An 18,290-nucleotide genomic window follows, 5' to 3' on the forward strand; every position below is an offset into this window, starting at 1 on the left:
CTAGTTGTTCCTGTATTGAAAGCAATTGCCCTGGTCTACTCATTGCCATACTAGACAATGAGTTTTCTGAAACAAGTGAAAAGTCACAATTTTAACCTCCCAATTTCTACTTCAGATATAGAGATCATTTAAAATTATTTTATCACCTAGGGGTGCCTGGGTGGCTCAGTCCATTAAACATCTGGCTCTCAAATTTGGCTCAAGTCAGGATCTTGCAGTTCGTGAGATGGGAGCCCCAGGTCAGGCTCTGCACTGTTGGTGTGGAGCCTGCTTGCGATTCTCTCTCTCTTCCTCTCACTCTGCCCCTCCCTCTCCCTCTCTCACTCTCTCTCAAAACAATTAAATAAATTTAAAAAATGAAATTATTTACCCCCAGATTATTCACTCATTGAGCATACACACAAATGTCATAAAGTAATATTCACTAGAGGGGCACTTGGGTGGCTCAGTCAGTTAAACATCTGACTTCAGCTCAGGTCATGATCTCACAGTTTGAGAGTTCAAGCCCCACATCAGGCTCTGCGCTGACAGCTCAGAACCTGGAGCCTGCTTCGGATTCTGTGTGTGTGTGTGTGTGTGTGTGTGTGTGTGTGTGTGTCTGTCCCTCCCCCTCTTGTGCTCTCTCTCTCTCTCTCTAAAAAAAGTAAATAAATAAACAAATAAATTTCACTAGAAATTAATTCCAGTATATAGAAGAATTTGGATCAAATTAAAACATGTAAGTAAGTGGGCAGGACTATAATAAGTGCCTTATTTTAATGATAAATATATGATAAAATCACGAAGTCTGCAAAAGGCAAAACAATAAATAGGACTCCCTTCCCCTAGCTAAACCAAATCACCCTGCCTTCCTGCTTCCTCGGACAGGCTCACTGTGACCCCCTGTTTACATTTACTTCTGTGTTTGTTTAAAAGCTCTATGCAGGGGCACTTGGGTGGCTCAGTCGGTTAAGCATCCGACTTCGGCTCAGGTCACGATCTCACGGTTCGTGGGTTCGAGCCCCGCATCAGGCTCTGTGCTGACAGCTCAGAGCCTGGAGGCTGTTTCAGATTCTGTGTCTCCTTCTCTCTCTGCCCCTCCCCCACTCATGCTCTGTCTTCCTCTGTCTCAAACATAAATAAACATTAAAAAAAAATTAAAAAAAAAAAATAAAAGCTCTATGCAGACCAAGGTAAATGCAGCTAACACAATAGGACCTAACATATATCAATAATTTCTAAAGGAATAAGGCAGACACAAGTGGTCTACAGTCTTTGTGGGGTAAAGGAGGACAATATGGCCTGAACCAGAAAACAGTTGCCACTGCCTAAGCCAAAGTTTTAAATACCACAGCTAAAGACATAGTCTTAAGCCTCCTAATGTATTTCAGTATATTTGGATAACCTAGCAATAAAAATAAAGAATGCTTTTGTCCTCAAAAAGATACACTATCTGAAAAAAGAGAATCCTAATCATCACTCCAGACTTTCTAGTCCATAAGATAAAAATCCTAAATAAAGAATAAATTAAATCCAGCAACTTATTAAAAAGTATGAAGTCCACATGAACATGTAGAAAATACCTCAGAGAAGCATTAGAGAAACTTCATATGTAACTGATAATGGAGGGAAAAAGGTACATGACACTCAACAATACTTAATACCCATTTTGACTATTTATAACTATGTCACCTAAAGAGAAAGTGTACTTCTTTATGGGTGATTTCAAGCTTAATCTCTAAATATTTCCAAATGTTATTACAGACACAACATGAAAAACTTTGGAAATTTGCTATGTTCTTCTGTCTCTGAAAAATTGACTTACTCCTTCATAATAATCCTCCTACTCGTAATATTCTAAGAAATGTAGTAGTAGCAAATTCTGCAGGACTTGATACTAGTGAGTATATTTTTTCCAGTATTAGCTTATCAGTCCAATCTGTTTTCTATGACGCCCCATCCCCACCTTTGCTCCCTGCTGGCTGCACATTCGCCCATTCCCTACCCACGTATCATGTTCCTGTTCATGTGGGCTGAGCAGTACACAAACATAAGCACATCTAGGATTTCATTCCTCCTCCTCTTCACTTATTCAAAGGCTCTCTCTCTCCAAGACCAAATTAAAATTCTGTTTATCATGAGGACCATGAGTACCACTTACATGACCACAGAGTAACACTTTTATTCCCATAGTATTTGTTTTACAAAGTACTTTCTGTACAATCACTTAAACAACTATTCTCACGAAAAGTTCATTCACTTCGTGCTCATAAGATTGGCATTGCTTGTTCTCATTTTACTGATGAGGAAACAAAGGTAGAGAGCAGCTACAGGACAAATGGCATTAACCCTGTAAAAGCCATGATCTGAAGCTAGTTCAATTACAAGACTAATACTTTTCCAACTACCCCATTGTTGTCTTCCATTGAATTTTTCTCTAATTCTTCCATGCATTTTTATCTTCTCTTCACTAATGAGTTCAGGGACCAAAAGGTAGATTCACTTGTATCTACAACACCCAGAACATGGCCAGGCACACAGAAGGTGCTAATATTCCAGATTCTATCTACCTCATTTGTCTTACCTTCTCCAAAAGAAGTCTTAAAAGACAGCAAAGAAAAGCATGAAAGACATGAAAAGAGGAGACAAGAGCTAGTATGATGAAAATACCTCAGAAAAAAAATGGAAAGAAATACAAACAAATTTTACCTTACAACAAAAGCAGAAAATAGTTTAATTCTTACTTTGTTCCATCTTACCACTCCAGATACAGAAATCACAAGAAATCCCAAGACAAGGGAAATGGGAATATGGGTAGAAAGAACCAAGAGATTAAAATTCTAGGTAGAGGGGCACCTGGGTGGCTCAGTTGATTAAGTGTCCAACTTTGGCTCAAGTCATGATCTTGCAGTTCATGAGCTCAAGCCCCACATCAGGCTCTGTGTTGACAGATCAGAGCCCAGAGCCTGTTTCATATTCTGTTACCCTCTCTCTCTGCCCCTCCTCTGCTCACGCTGTCTGTCTGTCTCTCTCTCTCTCAAAAATAAATAAACATTAGGTTTTTGTTTTTAATTCTAGGTAGAGGACTTTAAAGCCCCGGGATGTGTGAGGTTTCAGGAGTCTTTGTGGCTTTTGAGGAAGCAGCTGGTCCAGAGACCAAGGTCAGCACAGCAAAGGTCCATGAGTATTTTAGGTTTTGTGGACCATACAGTCTCCTTCACAGCTGCTCAATTCTGCTGTAGCACAAAAATCAGCCACAGAACGTCATCATACACATCATCATCTTACACAAATGTGCATGTCTGCATCCAATAAAACTTTATAAAAACAGGCTGTGGTTTGCCAACCCCTGCACTACTTGGTCCAACCACTGTTTCTGTCACATTTATCAAATATCCTTTTTACTTTCAGTCCTATTTTCTGCCTAACTCAACCAGGAACATTTATCACCCCAAGGTAGGCATTTATATCAATTTATGGAGGCATTTTTGGTTGTCACTGGAGGCCTAGTGACAAGGGTTCAGGGATGTTAACATCTGGCAAGGCAGAGGGCCACCCTGACCGACAAACACCAAACGCCTGTTGTGCCCAAAATGCTAACAGCACTACTGCTGAGAAACAGGGTGGCTTACCCCACCCCCGCCCTCCAACCCCAAAGCTGCTTACATTATCACAAAGTACAAAGTAAACTAAGAAGTTCGAGGTGACATTGACCATCACTAGTTCTGTTTCCTCTTTTCATTAGGCAGCATGTTGACACAGACACACACATAAACATATACATGTGCAAAAACAGGCACACAGATTTGAGGGGGGAAAATGTCCACTGCACCCCCTCAAACTGTGCTGCTTTTATTTTGAAGCCATTGGCATTGGCGGTAGCAGAGGCACAGCTAAGTGAAAAGTGCCTTCTGCCCACAAAACATGCAAAAGTTTAAAGGAACACGTGAGCTGTTTTCCACTGGCTAGAGAGAAGCAGCAACCAGTGGGCACTTACTTCACTATCATAAGCTTACTGAATTCCCTCTCCACCCTCATTTTTCATTTCTCTCTTTGACAGACTTCCCCTGGCCTACAAATAAAGGGTGGCACTGCCCAGGTCCTCCATTTGGGGATCGCAGGAAGCCTGGCACGTAATAACATCGATGGTCTCTCTTGGCTCCTACAGCATATCTCTTAATTCAACTTCAGTTTGGAACGCACCGAACAGACACAGCCCACTGCGGCTGTCGGATAGGAAGCATTAAGAGATAAAAACTTGGTTTAAAGTCACTATGGTTAATAAATGACCAGAGTCTGACTTGGCCAGTTTAAAGACAACCTTGACAGTGTGCTGGGGAACCAGCCAAGGCAGGAAGCAACTAGAATGGCTGCAGGGCCTGCGTAGGGGCAGGGTGAGACAATACCCTATGCTGAGGTAAGGAACAGCTGGTGAGCAAGCCAAATAAGTTAGCACACTCATTTATCAGACAGAAATGTCAAAGTGTTTAGCTACTTTGCTCCCAATTAGATTTCCAATTTATGACAGCTTCAGGTTTAATGAGCTCTATAGTCATCAGCTTATTCATTTAATAAACATTTATTAAACATCTACTCTGGCCCAGGTAGTATTCTGGGTACTGAGGCTGTAGCACTCAACAAGATATAAAATGACCCTACCATTTTTCTAGATCTTACATTCTAGAATGTTCACAGGCAGGAAGAAGGCAGGGAAAAACAACAAGCCTAAGTTAAAATATGGTAAGTGTGATTAAAAAAAAAACAAACAAGCGGGGGGGGGGATGTGAAAGGGAGGTCACTGGATGGCTACTCTGAACATGTGGTCAGAAAAAGTCTCTCTAGGAAGGCATCTGAGCTGCGATCTGACTAACCAAAAGTGGTCAGCTAATTGCAGATCTGGAGAAAGTTCACTCCAGACAAAGGAAGAGCCCAAGCCAAGAGAGGGCCAAACACCCCAAGTTTTGAGGAAATGAAAGGAAACCGGCATGGCTATGGAGGAGGAGGAAGGGGAATGGGAGGTGTAGACCCAAAGCCCCGGCTCTAACTGTACGTGTGATGAGGAGTCTGCAGAGTTTTTGTGCAACAAACATACAGACTTGCTTTACATCTTGAAAAAATCAGTGAGGCCCAGAGAGAGTGGTCTGTAGGGGTGTAAGAAGGAGCACAGGGAGAGCAGTTAGGAGACTACTTGAATGATGCAGGTAAGAGATGACAGGGGATTAGATTAGGAGGACAGCCACGAAAACAGAGGAGAGGATAAAAAAGATTTAAAATATGTTTAAAAAATAAAGTCACTCTAACTTGGACTGGATATGAAGAGTAAAAAAAAAAGAAAGGAAATCCAGGATGATGTCTCAGCTTGAGTTCCCAGGGAAATAGAGCCCGGGGGCCTAAGCTTCTACTTTGTGGGGGTAGGATCCCAGGGAAGCAAGAGTGAGGGGAAAAAGAAGTGAGGCCGGAAGGAGGGAGAATAAATACAAGGCATCTGCTAGGCTGGCAACAGCTTAAAAAACAAACAGATGACTGCTAATCTTGTAGAACTTCTTCAGAAGCTTGTATAAAACCTGTGTGCCTTGGAAACTGTCCAGTGAGGGGAAGAAGGGAAAAGAATTTATCTGCAGGCTCCCTCCCATACCCTGTTTCCCATCCGTCAAATTCTACCCCAAAGAGTCGTAACCCGGTCCCATCTGAGCATCTACGGGTCCAAGCTGGCCAGTGTCAAGGTGTGATGGATGGTCTTTGATTGTCAGTTAGCACCACGAACGGGGGCTGTTGGTCTGTAACAACAGCAGCCGCCGCCCAGGCTTTATGGCCATAAGAACAGCATGAAGGGCAGGGAGCTGGAGGTGACTGGGGTTGATTAGCTCTGTAATGGTACATGCACAGCAGAGTTGACCCCTGGCTTTTGGGCATAAGTAACTGGGTAAACAGTGATGCCTTTTACTGACATGGGGAAGACTAAAAAAGACCAGATATTTTTGTGTGTGTGTGTGTAGCGGGGGGGTCAGGGAATCAAGACCTCTGCTTAGGACATGTTAAGTTTCAGATACTAATTAGATATCCAAGTGGGTATAAAGTAAGCACTGGAGACTTAAGAGTCTGGAATTCAGGTGGGAAGATAGCACTGCAGACATATTTGGCAGTCATCAGTATAGAGACGGCACACTGAAAGCAGGAGACTATATAAGTTTAAGAAGGGAAAAAATGGACATAGAAAAGAGAAGTACTTTCTAAATACTGTGGTCCACCAATATTTAGAAAATGAAGACAAGAAAACAGGAAGCAAAGAAGATTAAGAAGTGGGCAGTGAAACAAAAGAAAAACCATCAGTGTGGTGTTCTGTAGATGAGAGAGCAGTGTATTTAGGAAGACAGTGGTCAACTATGCTGAACGACGAGAGGCACAGTAATAAATGAGAACAGAGACATGATGACTGGATTTGACAACACGAAGGTCATATAACCTTTACAAGAGTGGCTTCAGGGGACCAGTGGGAACAGAAACCTGACTGGAATGGACCCAGAGGATGATTCATCAAGAAACGGAGTTTGTGGCTCAGTGGGTTGAGCGACCGACTTCAGCTCAGGTCATGATCTCACAGCTCGTGAGTTCGAGCCCCACATCGGGCTCCGTGCTGACAGCTCGGAGACTGGAGCTTGCTTCCGATTCTGTGTCTCCCTCTCTCTCTGCCCCTAACTCACTCTCATTCTGTCTCTGTCTCTGTCAAAAATAAACATAAAAAAAAGAATGGAGTTTATGGTGAAAGGGGAGCAAAGAAATGGTAGGAGTCAAGGAATGCTTTTGGGTATGTTTGTATACCAGTGAGAAGAAACCAAAGAGAGGAACAGATGACATTAAAATGAAGATCAGTCATTAGATTCATGCGGACGCCAGTAAAATGCTTATCACAAGGCCAGATCGCCCTCATGTTCATTTTGGTAGGTATACTTTTCTAGACAAGAGACAAAATTCATGGTAAATTCTAATGATATCTCTGCTTCACACACATACACACTAATTCCCACAGAGAAAAATCGAACTTAGCTACATAATCAAATATCACCATCTAGTGGCTGAAACCTTAAAAGCCAACATTTCAAAGTTGGGACTCACCCTGCGACTCTTGAAAAGGTGCATATCCCAGTTAGTAACAATTCTAGAAAATGACATCTGAACAAAATAACTCATAAAAAGTCTTAATATTACATGAAATGTGCCAATCACATACAAAATCCTAAAATATAATATCTGAAGTACATTTATTGAATGTTTCCTAGATGCTAGGTGCCATGTTAATCTCCTTTACATTAACTTGCCTTTTAATCCCCCAAATAGTCTATGAGAGAAGGCTCACCATTTTACATATGAAGAAATTAATACTTAAAAAGTTAATAATCTGCCAAAGGTTATATAGATAGAAATGATAAAGCTAGGATCTGAAGGGAGGTAAAATGACTTCAAACTCCACACTCTTAACCACTATACTCACAATACTGTCTCTGTTAAGCGTCAAAATTACTTACTGGTTAGATAGAAGAATACACCAGATTTTGGTTACAAAGAATCATAAACACTGTAAGGTAGAACTTCAGATCTTAAAACCCATTCTATTGCAAACTGAAGTCTTCCAAGAGTAGTTACAGTTAGTTACTAATGAAGTAAACTGACAGCAGGAGGTTCTGTAATGCTAAAGAACTGTGCTGCCTTTGAAGGAAGGGTGACATTAACATACTTGGATTGTGCTACAGTTCACGTGTTCAACAACCCTTTAAGTGCTAAATAAACGAGAAAATATCAAGCGTAAAAAAGACGAAGGAAGGAAGGACAGACGAGAGAAAGGGAATCACAAGGAAGCAAAAGTTTGTATCCTAGGAAGTAGAAATAGCTTCCTCTTGTTCATCAACCTTCCTCCCTTCCTCTAGAGGCACCCCTACTTCTCTACCACTCTAATGATTAGTACTCATGCTAAGTTAAAGCTCTTCCACATTTTGATGTACTTAATCCATGTCATCATTTTACAAAAAATCCAACCTAAAAACGGCGACTGGATTTTTTACAACCTTTAAGATGGTAACTTGAGGAGGTGAGATTCCAACCCAACAACTGGGAATACACACAACTGTGAATTGTGTATTCCCCTCCCCGCTTCCAGATTAAGACTGGGGACTTCTGCCACTGCTTCCAGAGCACAGGAGGTAATTAAGAAGGCCAATAGGGTGATAAAATGATCGAGACCCCCAAATACACAATATCGAGTCAGAGTCTTACTGGAATTGAAATCATTGTATCAATTAACCTGCAAAATAACAGCAAATACAGAACAAAAATATATCCTGAACATAGAGATAAATGAAACAAATAAAGAATTATTTTACATTTATCAAGCACTCAAGGCTGATTTTTTTAATCAAATTTACTGGAGTATAATTTAGATGACAAAACATGTACCCATTCTAAGCATACTCTTCGAGGAGTTTTTACTAATGTGTATACTTATGTAAATACCACAACCATCATAACAACGCAAAAGTTCCCTATGCCCTTTCACAGTCAACCCACCCCAATTTCTGGTTCCAGACAACAACTGATATTCTGTCACTATAGATTATATTTGTCTTTAGAAATGTACATAGATGGAATCAGAGAGTATGCCCTCTTCCTGACTTCTTTCTCTGAACATACTGATTTTTGGATGCATTAATCGTTCCTTTTCATCAGTCAATAGGATTGTCACTATAGATTAGATGTGTCTTTAAAGAGATGTATACAGATGAAATTAGATAGTGTGCACTCTTTCCGATTTCCTTCTCCGAGCATAGTAATTTGGATGCATCAATCATTCCTTTTCATTATTCCATAGGATACTACTGGATGGATACACTAAAAGTTGTTTATCCATTTACCTGTTGATGGACATTTTGACCGTTTGCATTTCATGGCCACTAGGAATAAAACTACTAGGAACATTGTTAGATAAGCCTTTGAGTGAATATATGTTTTCCTTTCTCCTGAATAAATATCTAGGAAGGAGTAGACTGCTGGATTGTATGGTAAGGTGTATGTTTAACTTCACAAAACAGCCAGACTGTTTTCCAAAGTAGTAAAACTATTTCACATTTTCATACGCAATATATGAAACTTTGAGTTGCTCCACATCCTTGCTTGATATTGCCAGTCTTTTCAATTTTACCATTCCAGTGGTTATGTACTAGTATGCTGTGATTTGAATGTGAAGTTTTCTGGTGATTAATCATGCTGAGAAGTTTTTCATGTGCTTACTGGCTATTCATCTATCTTCTTTTGTAGAGCTTCAGGTCAAATTTTGTATCCACTCTTTAATTGGATAGTGTCTTACCAGTGAGTTGTGAGAGTGCCTTATATAGCCTAGGAAAACGTCTTATGTCAGATATATGTATTATAAATATTTTCTTGCAGTCTGTGGCCTGACTTTCCATTTCCTTAATTATGCCTTTTGATAACCAGAAGCTTTAACTTTGATCAATTCACTGCATAAATGCGAGTCATTTCTGTATTTTATATTCTTTATGATCTGCAGATGTCCATTCTTACACTAAAACTATAAAGGTACAGCATTCAAGAATGTGGTGATGACAGTACGTGAGAGTGAGACCTGTGGTCTTAAGCACAGAGCCTGCTTGGGATTCTCTCTCTCTGCCCCTCCCCCACTCTCTCTCTCTCAAAATAAATAAATAAGCTTTAAAAAAAGAGAATCTTCTAAAAACAAAAACAAAATAAAAAACATGGTGACAAAATAAAGTAGTGTAAGTTCTCTAAGTCTTTTTTATTATGTAAAATTGTTTTGGCCAGTCTAGATTCTTCACATTTCCACATAAATTTTAGCATAAGCTTGTCAATTACTACAAAATCAAGATTGCTAGGGTTTTGATGGGAACTGCATTGAGTTTACAGCTCAATTTGGGGAGAACTAACATCTTTTTTTTTTTTTTAATGTTTATTTATTTTTGAGAGAGACAGAGACAAAATGAGAGTGGCTTAGGGGCAGAGAGAGAGGGAGACACAGAATCCAAAGCAGGCTCCAGGCTCTGAGCTGTCAGCACAGAGCCCAACATGGAGCTCAAACTCACAAGCCGTGAGATCATGACCTGAGCCGAAGTCGGATGCTCAACCGACAGAGCCACCCAGGCGCCCCGGGGAGAACTAACATCTTAACAGAACGTCATCTTCTGATTCATGAACTGGGTATATATACACATATATATACATATATATGCGTGTGTGTGTGTGTGTGTGTGTGTATATGTGTGTATGTATAAATATATACATATGTGTATATATGTGTGTGCATAAATATGTACATCTATATGTATGTGTGTGTAAATAGATGCATGTATGTGTGTATAAATAGATACATATGTGTGTATATGTGTATGTGAATAAATATACATATACAATACACATATGTATAGATATACATGTATATATTTACCTCAATGTAGTTCCTTAAATTTTTCTTACCAATGTTCCATAGTTTACCATGTATAGTTCTTATTCATATTTTGTTGAATTTTTTTCTAATAATTTTGTTTGGGGATGGTACTGTAAATGGTACTTTTAAAAAATTTCGCTTTCCAATGTTTCATTTTATCTCCACCCTTGGCTTATGACCTTCTTCCTATTATTTTTGGTGGTTGCTCTAGAGTTTAGGTTCAAATAACACTATACTACTTCACATATACTATAAGAGCCTAATAACAATATAATTCCTTTTACCTCTGCCTGCTCAATTACTACTGTTGTCATGTATTTACTTCTGCACATAATAAATCTCTAATATGTTGCCAGTTTATTTTATTTTTTAAATTTTATTTATTTTTTTAAATTTACATCCAAATTAGTTAGCATATAGAGCAACACTGATTTCAGGAGTAGATTCCTTAGTGCCCCTTACCCATTTAGCCCATCCCCCCTCCCACTACCCCTCCCGTGACCCTCAGTTTGTCATCCATATTTATGAGTCTCTTCTGTTTTGTCCCCCTCCCTGTTTTTATATTATTTTTGTTTCCCTTCCCTTATGTTCATCTGTTTTGTCTCTTAAAGTCCTCATATGAGTGAAGTCATTTGATATTTGTCTTTTTCTGACTGACTAATTTCGCTCAGCATAATACCCTCCAGTTCCATCCACGTAGTTGCAAATGGCAAGATTTCATTCTTTTTTGATTGCCGAGTAATACTCCATTGTGTATATATATACTACATCTTCTTTATCCATTCATCCATCGATGGACATTTGGGATCTTTCCATACTTTGGCTATTGTTGATAGTGCTGCTATAAACATGGGGGTGCATGTGTCCCTTCAAAAGAGCACAGCTGTATCCCTTAGATAAACGCCTGGTAGTGCAATCACTGGGTCGTAGGGTAGTTCTATTTTTAGTTTTTTGAGGAACATGTTGCTAGTTTTTTAAAATCAATTATGCTTTAAAAGAATTCTAAAACTTAAAAAGTCTTCATACTTACCTATGTTTATTTATCATATCTAGCACCCATTATTCTTCTGTTTAAAAAAATTTTTTTAATGTTTATTTATTTTTGAGAGAGACAGAGACAGAATGTGAGCGGGAGAGGGGCAGAGAGAAAGGGAGACAGAATCTGGAGCAGGCTCCAGCTCTGAGCAAGCTGTCAGCACAGAGCCTGACGCAGGGCTCGAACTCACAAACCTCAAGATCATGACCTGAGCCGAAGTTGGACGCTTAACCAACTGAGCCACCCAGGTGCCCCCTTATTGTTCTGTTTAGATACAAATTTCATTTCATACCATTTTCTTCCCCCTGAAGAGTTTCTTTTAATATTTTTTGAAGCGTAGGCTTACTGGCAAGAGTTACTTCAGCTTTTGTTTGTCTGATAAAGTTACTTTGCCTTATTTTAATTTTTTTAAGTTTATTTATTTTGAGAGAGGGAGAGAGTGCAAGGGAGGGGCCAAGAGAGAGGGAGAGAGAATCCCTGCTGTCAGGCTCCATGCTGTCAGTGCAGAGCCCTACGTGGAGCTCAATCTCACAAACCGTGAGATCATGACCTGAGCTGAAATCACAAGCTGGACGCTTAACTGACTGAGCTGCCCAGGCGCATTTGCCTTTATTTTTAAAAGATATTTTTTGTGACATATATAATTCTAAGCCGATAATTTTACTTTCCTTCAGAACCTTAAAAATGTCATCCTATTACCTTAACTAGACCTTCACCTCCGCTGCTACCTTTGAAATCCACAGCCCCATCTGCAGCAAGGATGTTTCCCATGGGCTGTTCCCCGCACTGACTGAGAATAGCAGGTGACAGTAAGATGGGCCCATTCGCTGGAGGCCATGGGACTTCCCTTATAGATGACCTGGACTTCCAAGAGTACCCAAGGTCTTGCCTAAGATGCTTCCACTCAAATATCCTTCTTTTTGTCTTTCACTCCGGGTCAGACACCGTGGTCTGATGGCTCTCCCAAATAACCCAGCTCCCTTCCCATTTTCTTTCACTCAGATGTTTCCGCTAATAAATCTTTGCATACTTAATCTGCTCTTGGCATCTGCTTGTCAAAGGACTCAACTAGCATAGCTGTTAATACCATTAAGTGTATTTTTATTTTGGATACTGTATCTTTCACCTCTAGATGTGCCATTTGTTTATCTTTCATTTCACTCCTGATGAGGTTCATGTTTCCTTTTAAGTATTTGAACAGTTATATCACCACTGTAAAGTCTTCATCTGCTATTTCCATCATCTATCTTATTCCTGAATCTGTTTCTGTCAATTGGTTTTTCTCCTGTTTACAAGTCAATTTTCTCCTCCTCAGCATGTCTAGTAATTTTTCATCAAATGCTATTTGTAAATATTATGCAGCTGACTGGAAATTTTTGACTACTCTGGCAGGCATTTAAATAACTTCTATATGAGTTGAAACCTTTCAAAACCTGTTTTTGAGCTCTGCTAGGGAAGGTCTATCATACCCCTCCCTCCAGGGATAGTATAGTTGTTCTAGTATGGCGTATCTCCTTTGGGGACTTTAGTGAATGTCACCGGTGACCACCAAAGACTCTCCACTCTGTGGATGAAGCGTGAATGTCTCTCTGCTCTGTATGAACTCTGGAATGATTCAGCTTACAACTCCCCAGTCAGTTTGCTGGACTTGTGGAATTTCCCCCATAGCTGAATGGCTTAACGTTCAACAAATACAGGGGACCTCATACAGATTTCTAGAGCACTTCCTCTGAGGAGCTCCCTCTTCTCTGGTACTCTGCTCCACAACTTCTAGCTGCCTCAGCCTCTCTAAAACCCCGTCTCCAGCTCCTGAACTCAGCAAGACACTAGGATCCATCTGGTTTCCCAGAGGATGATATAATAGGGAGAAGTGTGGGTTATGAGGAAAGAAATGAGACTCAGAAAAGAGCAATGATCCTCAAGTGCCATATTCTCATGCAAGAGGAAGGTAGGAAACTTCTAATCCCAAAGGCCCTTTGTGGCTGGGATATGAAATAAAAAATAAAATACTGTCTTCTAATTTGGAGTTTAAAAATGTACGTTCCTATAGCTTGGGTGGCTTAGTCCTTAAGCATCTAACTTGATTTCAGTTCAGAGCATGATCTCAAAGTTCGTGAAATTGAGCCCTACATCGGGCTCTGTGCTGACAGGGATTGGGTTCTCTCTCCCTCCTCTCTCTGCCCCTCTCCCTGCTCATGCACATGCTCCCTCTCTCAAAATAAATAAATATTTTTTACAAATGTACATTCCTATAGATACAATTGAACAAATGGTAGTTAAGCCACAAAACACCTATTTGGCCACAATATAGCAAATAAAATGTAGTTTTATAAATATTTAACATATATTGACTGGGGGTCCAGTAGGTGCCACAAATTGTTGTAAGTGCTGAAGATATTGTAGAAAAGTCACACAAAGTCCCTACTGTCCTGGAGCTCACATTCCTACAGAAGAGAAACAGATAACATATGAGCAAATAGCTAAATAAGTGTATAAGGTAACTTCAAAAAGGGAGAAATGCTAACAAAAAAGGTTCATGTGATTAAAGACAAAGGGGACCTGGGGGTACTACTTCCAACTGGATGCCCAGACAGGGGCTCACAGAGATGAAAACATGTGTGCAGAGATCAGAAGGACAAGAAGACAGACATCAGAAAACAGAAGACAAGAACTTTTCAGACAGAGGTGTCAGGAGACAAAGCTGTATCAGAACTGTGTTCAAAAACCCAAGGAAGGCTGGTGTGACTAAAATGTAGTAAAAATGAGAATGCTTAAAGATTAAGTTGATTCAAAGACAGGGACTGGGGGGGTTGTGGTTATTGTTGTTTAATTTAGCTTCACTGTCCCTCATTTTTTTTTTATTCCTCATATTACTTAAATGAAGTTAACATTATCTTATGTATGCTTTTTATCTCAGATATTTTTAAAGTATTATTTTTATTTAGTTTTGGCATAGAGTAGCCAAACCATTCAATTCCACTAGATTCTTTTTATTCTGTTTAGTTCTCTCCTAAGCTGTGTATGTATACTCCAAAACAAATGCTAACCAGCAAAAAACTTAATCATCTCACCGTGTTCTCCATTCAAAATAAAGCATCCAACCCAGCTGATTTTGGTGAAATGACTCAATGTTTTGACATGCAGGCAGAAAACAAGAGTTATTTTGTTTATCTACACAGTGGATAGCTCTCCTCTACCACAGGAAATTCACAGGGACTCCCATGGCAATAACTGAATAGCTTTTCCCTTCTGCACTAGTGTGGTCTAGAGAAAAAGGCAAAAACAAAGTTAATGAACTTTTAACAGGCATTTACAGGAATTTCTAAAGATGTTTTATGGATGTTCTGCAAATGATTTCATAAATGTGGAAAATTTATAGTTGGTTTCTTCTGACTAAGACAGAATGGTCAATCTTGCAAAGTTCTACAAAAGAAAAAGTTTTTATGGCTAAAATACCACAAATGAGAATTCACAAAGTAACACTAGACTGTTAAGCTGTTAATTGTCCTTGACTGTTATTTATTTTCTATCTCATTTCCAATTTGAGGTGCTAACATACTATAGTTTAGGCACCTTTTGATATCTTCTATTAAAATATAGTAATAAAAGATTACTCCAAGAATCTAAAATAAAAACAGACCTAGACACTAAAATGCTGCTTCCTCAACTCTGACTCATTCATGACAAAAAGGATTAACAAGGGGGTGCCTGGGTGGCTCAGTCGGTTAAGCGTCCGACTTCGGCTCAGGTCACGATCTCGCAGTACGTGAGTTCGAGCCCCACAGCGGACTCTGTGCTGGCAGCTCGGAGCCTGGAGCCTACTTCAGATTCCGTGTCTCCCTCTCTCTCTCTGCCCCTCCCCTGCTCATGCTCTCTCTCACTCTCAAAAACGAATAGATGTTAAAAAATATTTTTTAAAAAATGATTAACAAGGAATCTTATAACCACCCTGACAAAATTTAATTAAGAAAGAAGAAAAAAAGAGCAAAGAAAAGAAAATTGCTTTTTGCTCAGTACTACTTCTTTTAATTTCCCAAATTCTTCTTTATCACATGGAAGATACCAAAGGCACACAAACCTGACTTTAGATCTCTGGATGATCTGAAGAATATTCTGTCCTAAACAAAGACCTATTCAGATACTACTGCTGACCATACATCTTCTCAAAATCATATCCATAGTGCAAATAAAACAACAGTCCTCATGCTGATTAATTCTCTTAATACGATTTATTTCCTTCACTAAGGATAAATGTTTCAAAATTTTATAAAAATACGACTTTCAGCAGAAATTAAACACAGCAAACTGACTGACACAGGCATGATGTCTTTCAAACAGCCGCATTGCTAACAACCTGCTGTTATTTATCTCCCAATATGATGCAATAGAAAGCACAAACATAACTCTTAAGTATTCTTGCCAAAAAGGTTACTCAGAATCTAAATCAAACCTCCACACCTCAGTTTACAAGAAACATGTGAGAAAGAGAAACAAGCTAAATGACATCCATAAGGGAACAATCAAATAGAAAATTGGTCTAGACTCTTCAAAAAGTCATTATCATGGGGGATACAGTAGAGGACCTACATAAACACTAAAGAGATATAATCGCCAAATGAAACGTATGAACTCTGATTGGATCCTGGTTTTTAAAAAATATTGTAAAAGACGTTTCAGTGAAAATTAGAAAAAACTAAATACGGGCTGCATATTAGTTTATAGGAATGTTAACATTCATAGAGTTAACAGTTATTGTGTTTAATAAAAGAATTTCCTTATTCTTTCTTGAAGTAGTCTCCATGCCCAGTGTGGGGCTTGAACTCATGACCAAGATCAAGATAAAGAGCAACATGCTCCACCAAGGGAGCCAGCCAGGAGCCCCAAGCATATCCTTATTCTTATAAGAAGCATGCTAAATTAGGAGAGAGGTGTCATTATGTTTACAACTTATTTTCAAATAGATCACCAAAAAAACTGGAAATATAAAACTATGTATGTCAGTGTGTGCATATTTACGTACAGAAAGATAACTAAATAAAGCAATTATTGGAAATTTTGAGTCTAGATAAGAGGAAATACGGGGCGGGGGGGGGGGGGGGTTGAGCTTCTTTCGACTCTAATATAGAACTGAAATTAAAAAAAGAAAAAATGTTGTGGGGCACCTGGGTGGCACAGTTGGTTAAGCGTCCAACTCTTGATCTCAGTTCAAGTCATGATCTCACAGTTCGTGAGTTCAAGTCCTGCATCAGGTTCTATGCTGGTGGCGAGGAACCTGCTTGGGATTCTGTCTCTCCTCTCTGTTCCTCTCCTGCCTGTGCATGCACACATGCTCTCTCTCATTCTAACTAACTAACTAAATAAATAAATAAATAAATAAACTTCAAAAAAAAAAAAAAAAAAAGTCCTTTCCTGCCTCTAGGTTATAAAGCTACCCTTCTATATTTTCTTTCATTAACTGTGTAGTTTTACATTTCACATTGAGATTTTCTATCCCTCTAGAGTCCATCTTTGTATGTGGTATTAGATACATTTTTTATATATATTTTGTTTTCCTATGTATTTTATTTTCCTATATATAGAATTGTGTTTTCCCATATATAAACTTCTAGCTTTTTCTACACAATCTACTAACCAATGGGTCCTCTCCCCACTGATTTGTGAAAGAATGATTTTTGGTCCCACTGAAAGACCTAAGCAGAGGCAGGGGAAAAGGAATAAGAGAATAGGAAAAAGAGGAAAGGGAAAAAAGGAAAAAAGAAAAGGGTAAAGGGTAAACAGAAAAGTATAAGAGCTTAGCTGAGGATAGGGCTGAGGATAAATGAAACTACTGTCAAATTCCTGTGCACCAACCATATTTACTGAAGTATATAAAAGCCAATGGCAAAGGATAACTGAACATCTATTTAAAAGAAACAAAAAAGTACATGTCCTCAAAACCCTTCAAGAAACATCTAATATATCTGGTATATAATAACACAAAGAGAAAGATTCCAGAAATTAAACTATCTCCTATCAAGCAATAATTTGCATTACGTTTCATTTAGCATATACCCTTATTTAGACAGAACAAAAATGATGGCAAAAGCAGACGTTACAAGTATCTTGAAGACTCTTCTACAAACTTTCAGATTCCATGGGAATGCTAAATATGTCTTTAAAACTTATTTATTTGATGAATTTAGCACCTAGATCAGATTTTTAAAACATAAATTTATAGAATTCATAACTCTTCATCTCATTACTGGCAGTCAGAAATGTAAACTGTTCTCTGTAAGAAAACTCCAAAAACATACCTTTTATTTTCAACCAAACTGGCTCCTTCATCCTTCAGCTGCTTACTTTTCTCAATACAGCCCTCGAGAAGACTTTCTTTCCTGCGTTTAACCGCATGAAGCCAGCTCCCTTCTTCATTCTCAACTACATCCTTCTCATCAAAAGCTTCGGCTTCAAACTGCTGTGAAGTGACCTTTGAGACCTTCTCCCCAATTCTTCTCTTCCATCCAAAGGAAGCCATTCTGGAAAATTACAAACAAACAACTTTAAAATTCAAATTTGGCCTTTAGAGAAGTATTACAAATGATAGGTGAAGACAGATAAGAGAATCAGACTGTCACCAGTTTTTTTGTTGTTGTTTTGGTTTGTTTTGTTTTGAGAGAGAGAGCACACAGCAGGGGACGGGGAAAGGGAGAAAGAGAATTCCAAGCAGGCAGGATTCGATCTCACACCTTGATCTCACAACTGACTGTGAGATCCTGACCTGAGCTGAAATCAAGTCAAACACTTGGGGAGCCTGGGTGGCTCAGTCAG

At 39.1% G+C, this 18,290-nt stretch overlaps 1 protein-coding gene across 4 annotated transcripts in view; it reads right to left on the bottom strand.

Annotated features, from left to right (window-relative positions):
* The window catches only part of TTC33 (tetratricopeptide repeat domain 33), a 39,272-nt gene that overhangs the window by 16,611 nt on the left and 4,371 nt on the right, over window positions 1-18,290 (bottom strand). For all 4 annotated transcript variants that reach the window (XM_019464249.2, XM_019464248.2, XM_019464246.2 and 1 more), the window contains one exon: window positions 17,777-17,998. In XM_019464249.2, the coding sequence (XP_019319794.2) occupies window positions 17,777-17,997 (221 nt within the window). In that variant the 5' untranslated portion in view covers window position 17,998. The remainder of the gene's footprint in view (window positions 1-17,776; window positions 17,999-18,290) is intronic.

This window comes from Panthera pardus, unplaced genomic scaffold (assembly GCF_024362965.1).
Source record: "Panthera pardus isolate Hobbes unplaced genomic scaffold, ASM2436296v1 HiC_scaffold_2, whole genome shotgun sequence".
NCBI classification, from domain to species: domain Eukaryota; kingdom Metazoa; phylum Chordata; class Mammalia; order Carnivora; family Felidae; genus Panthera; species Panthera pardus.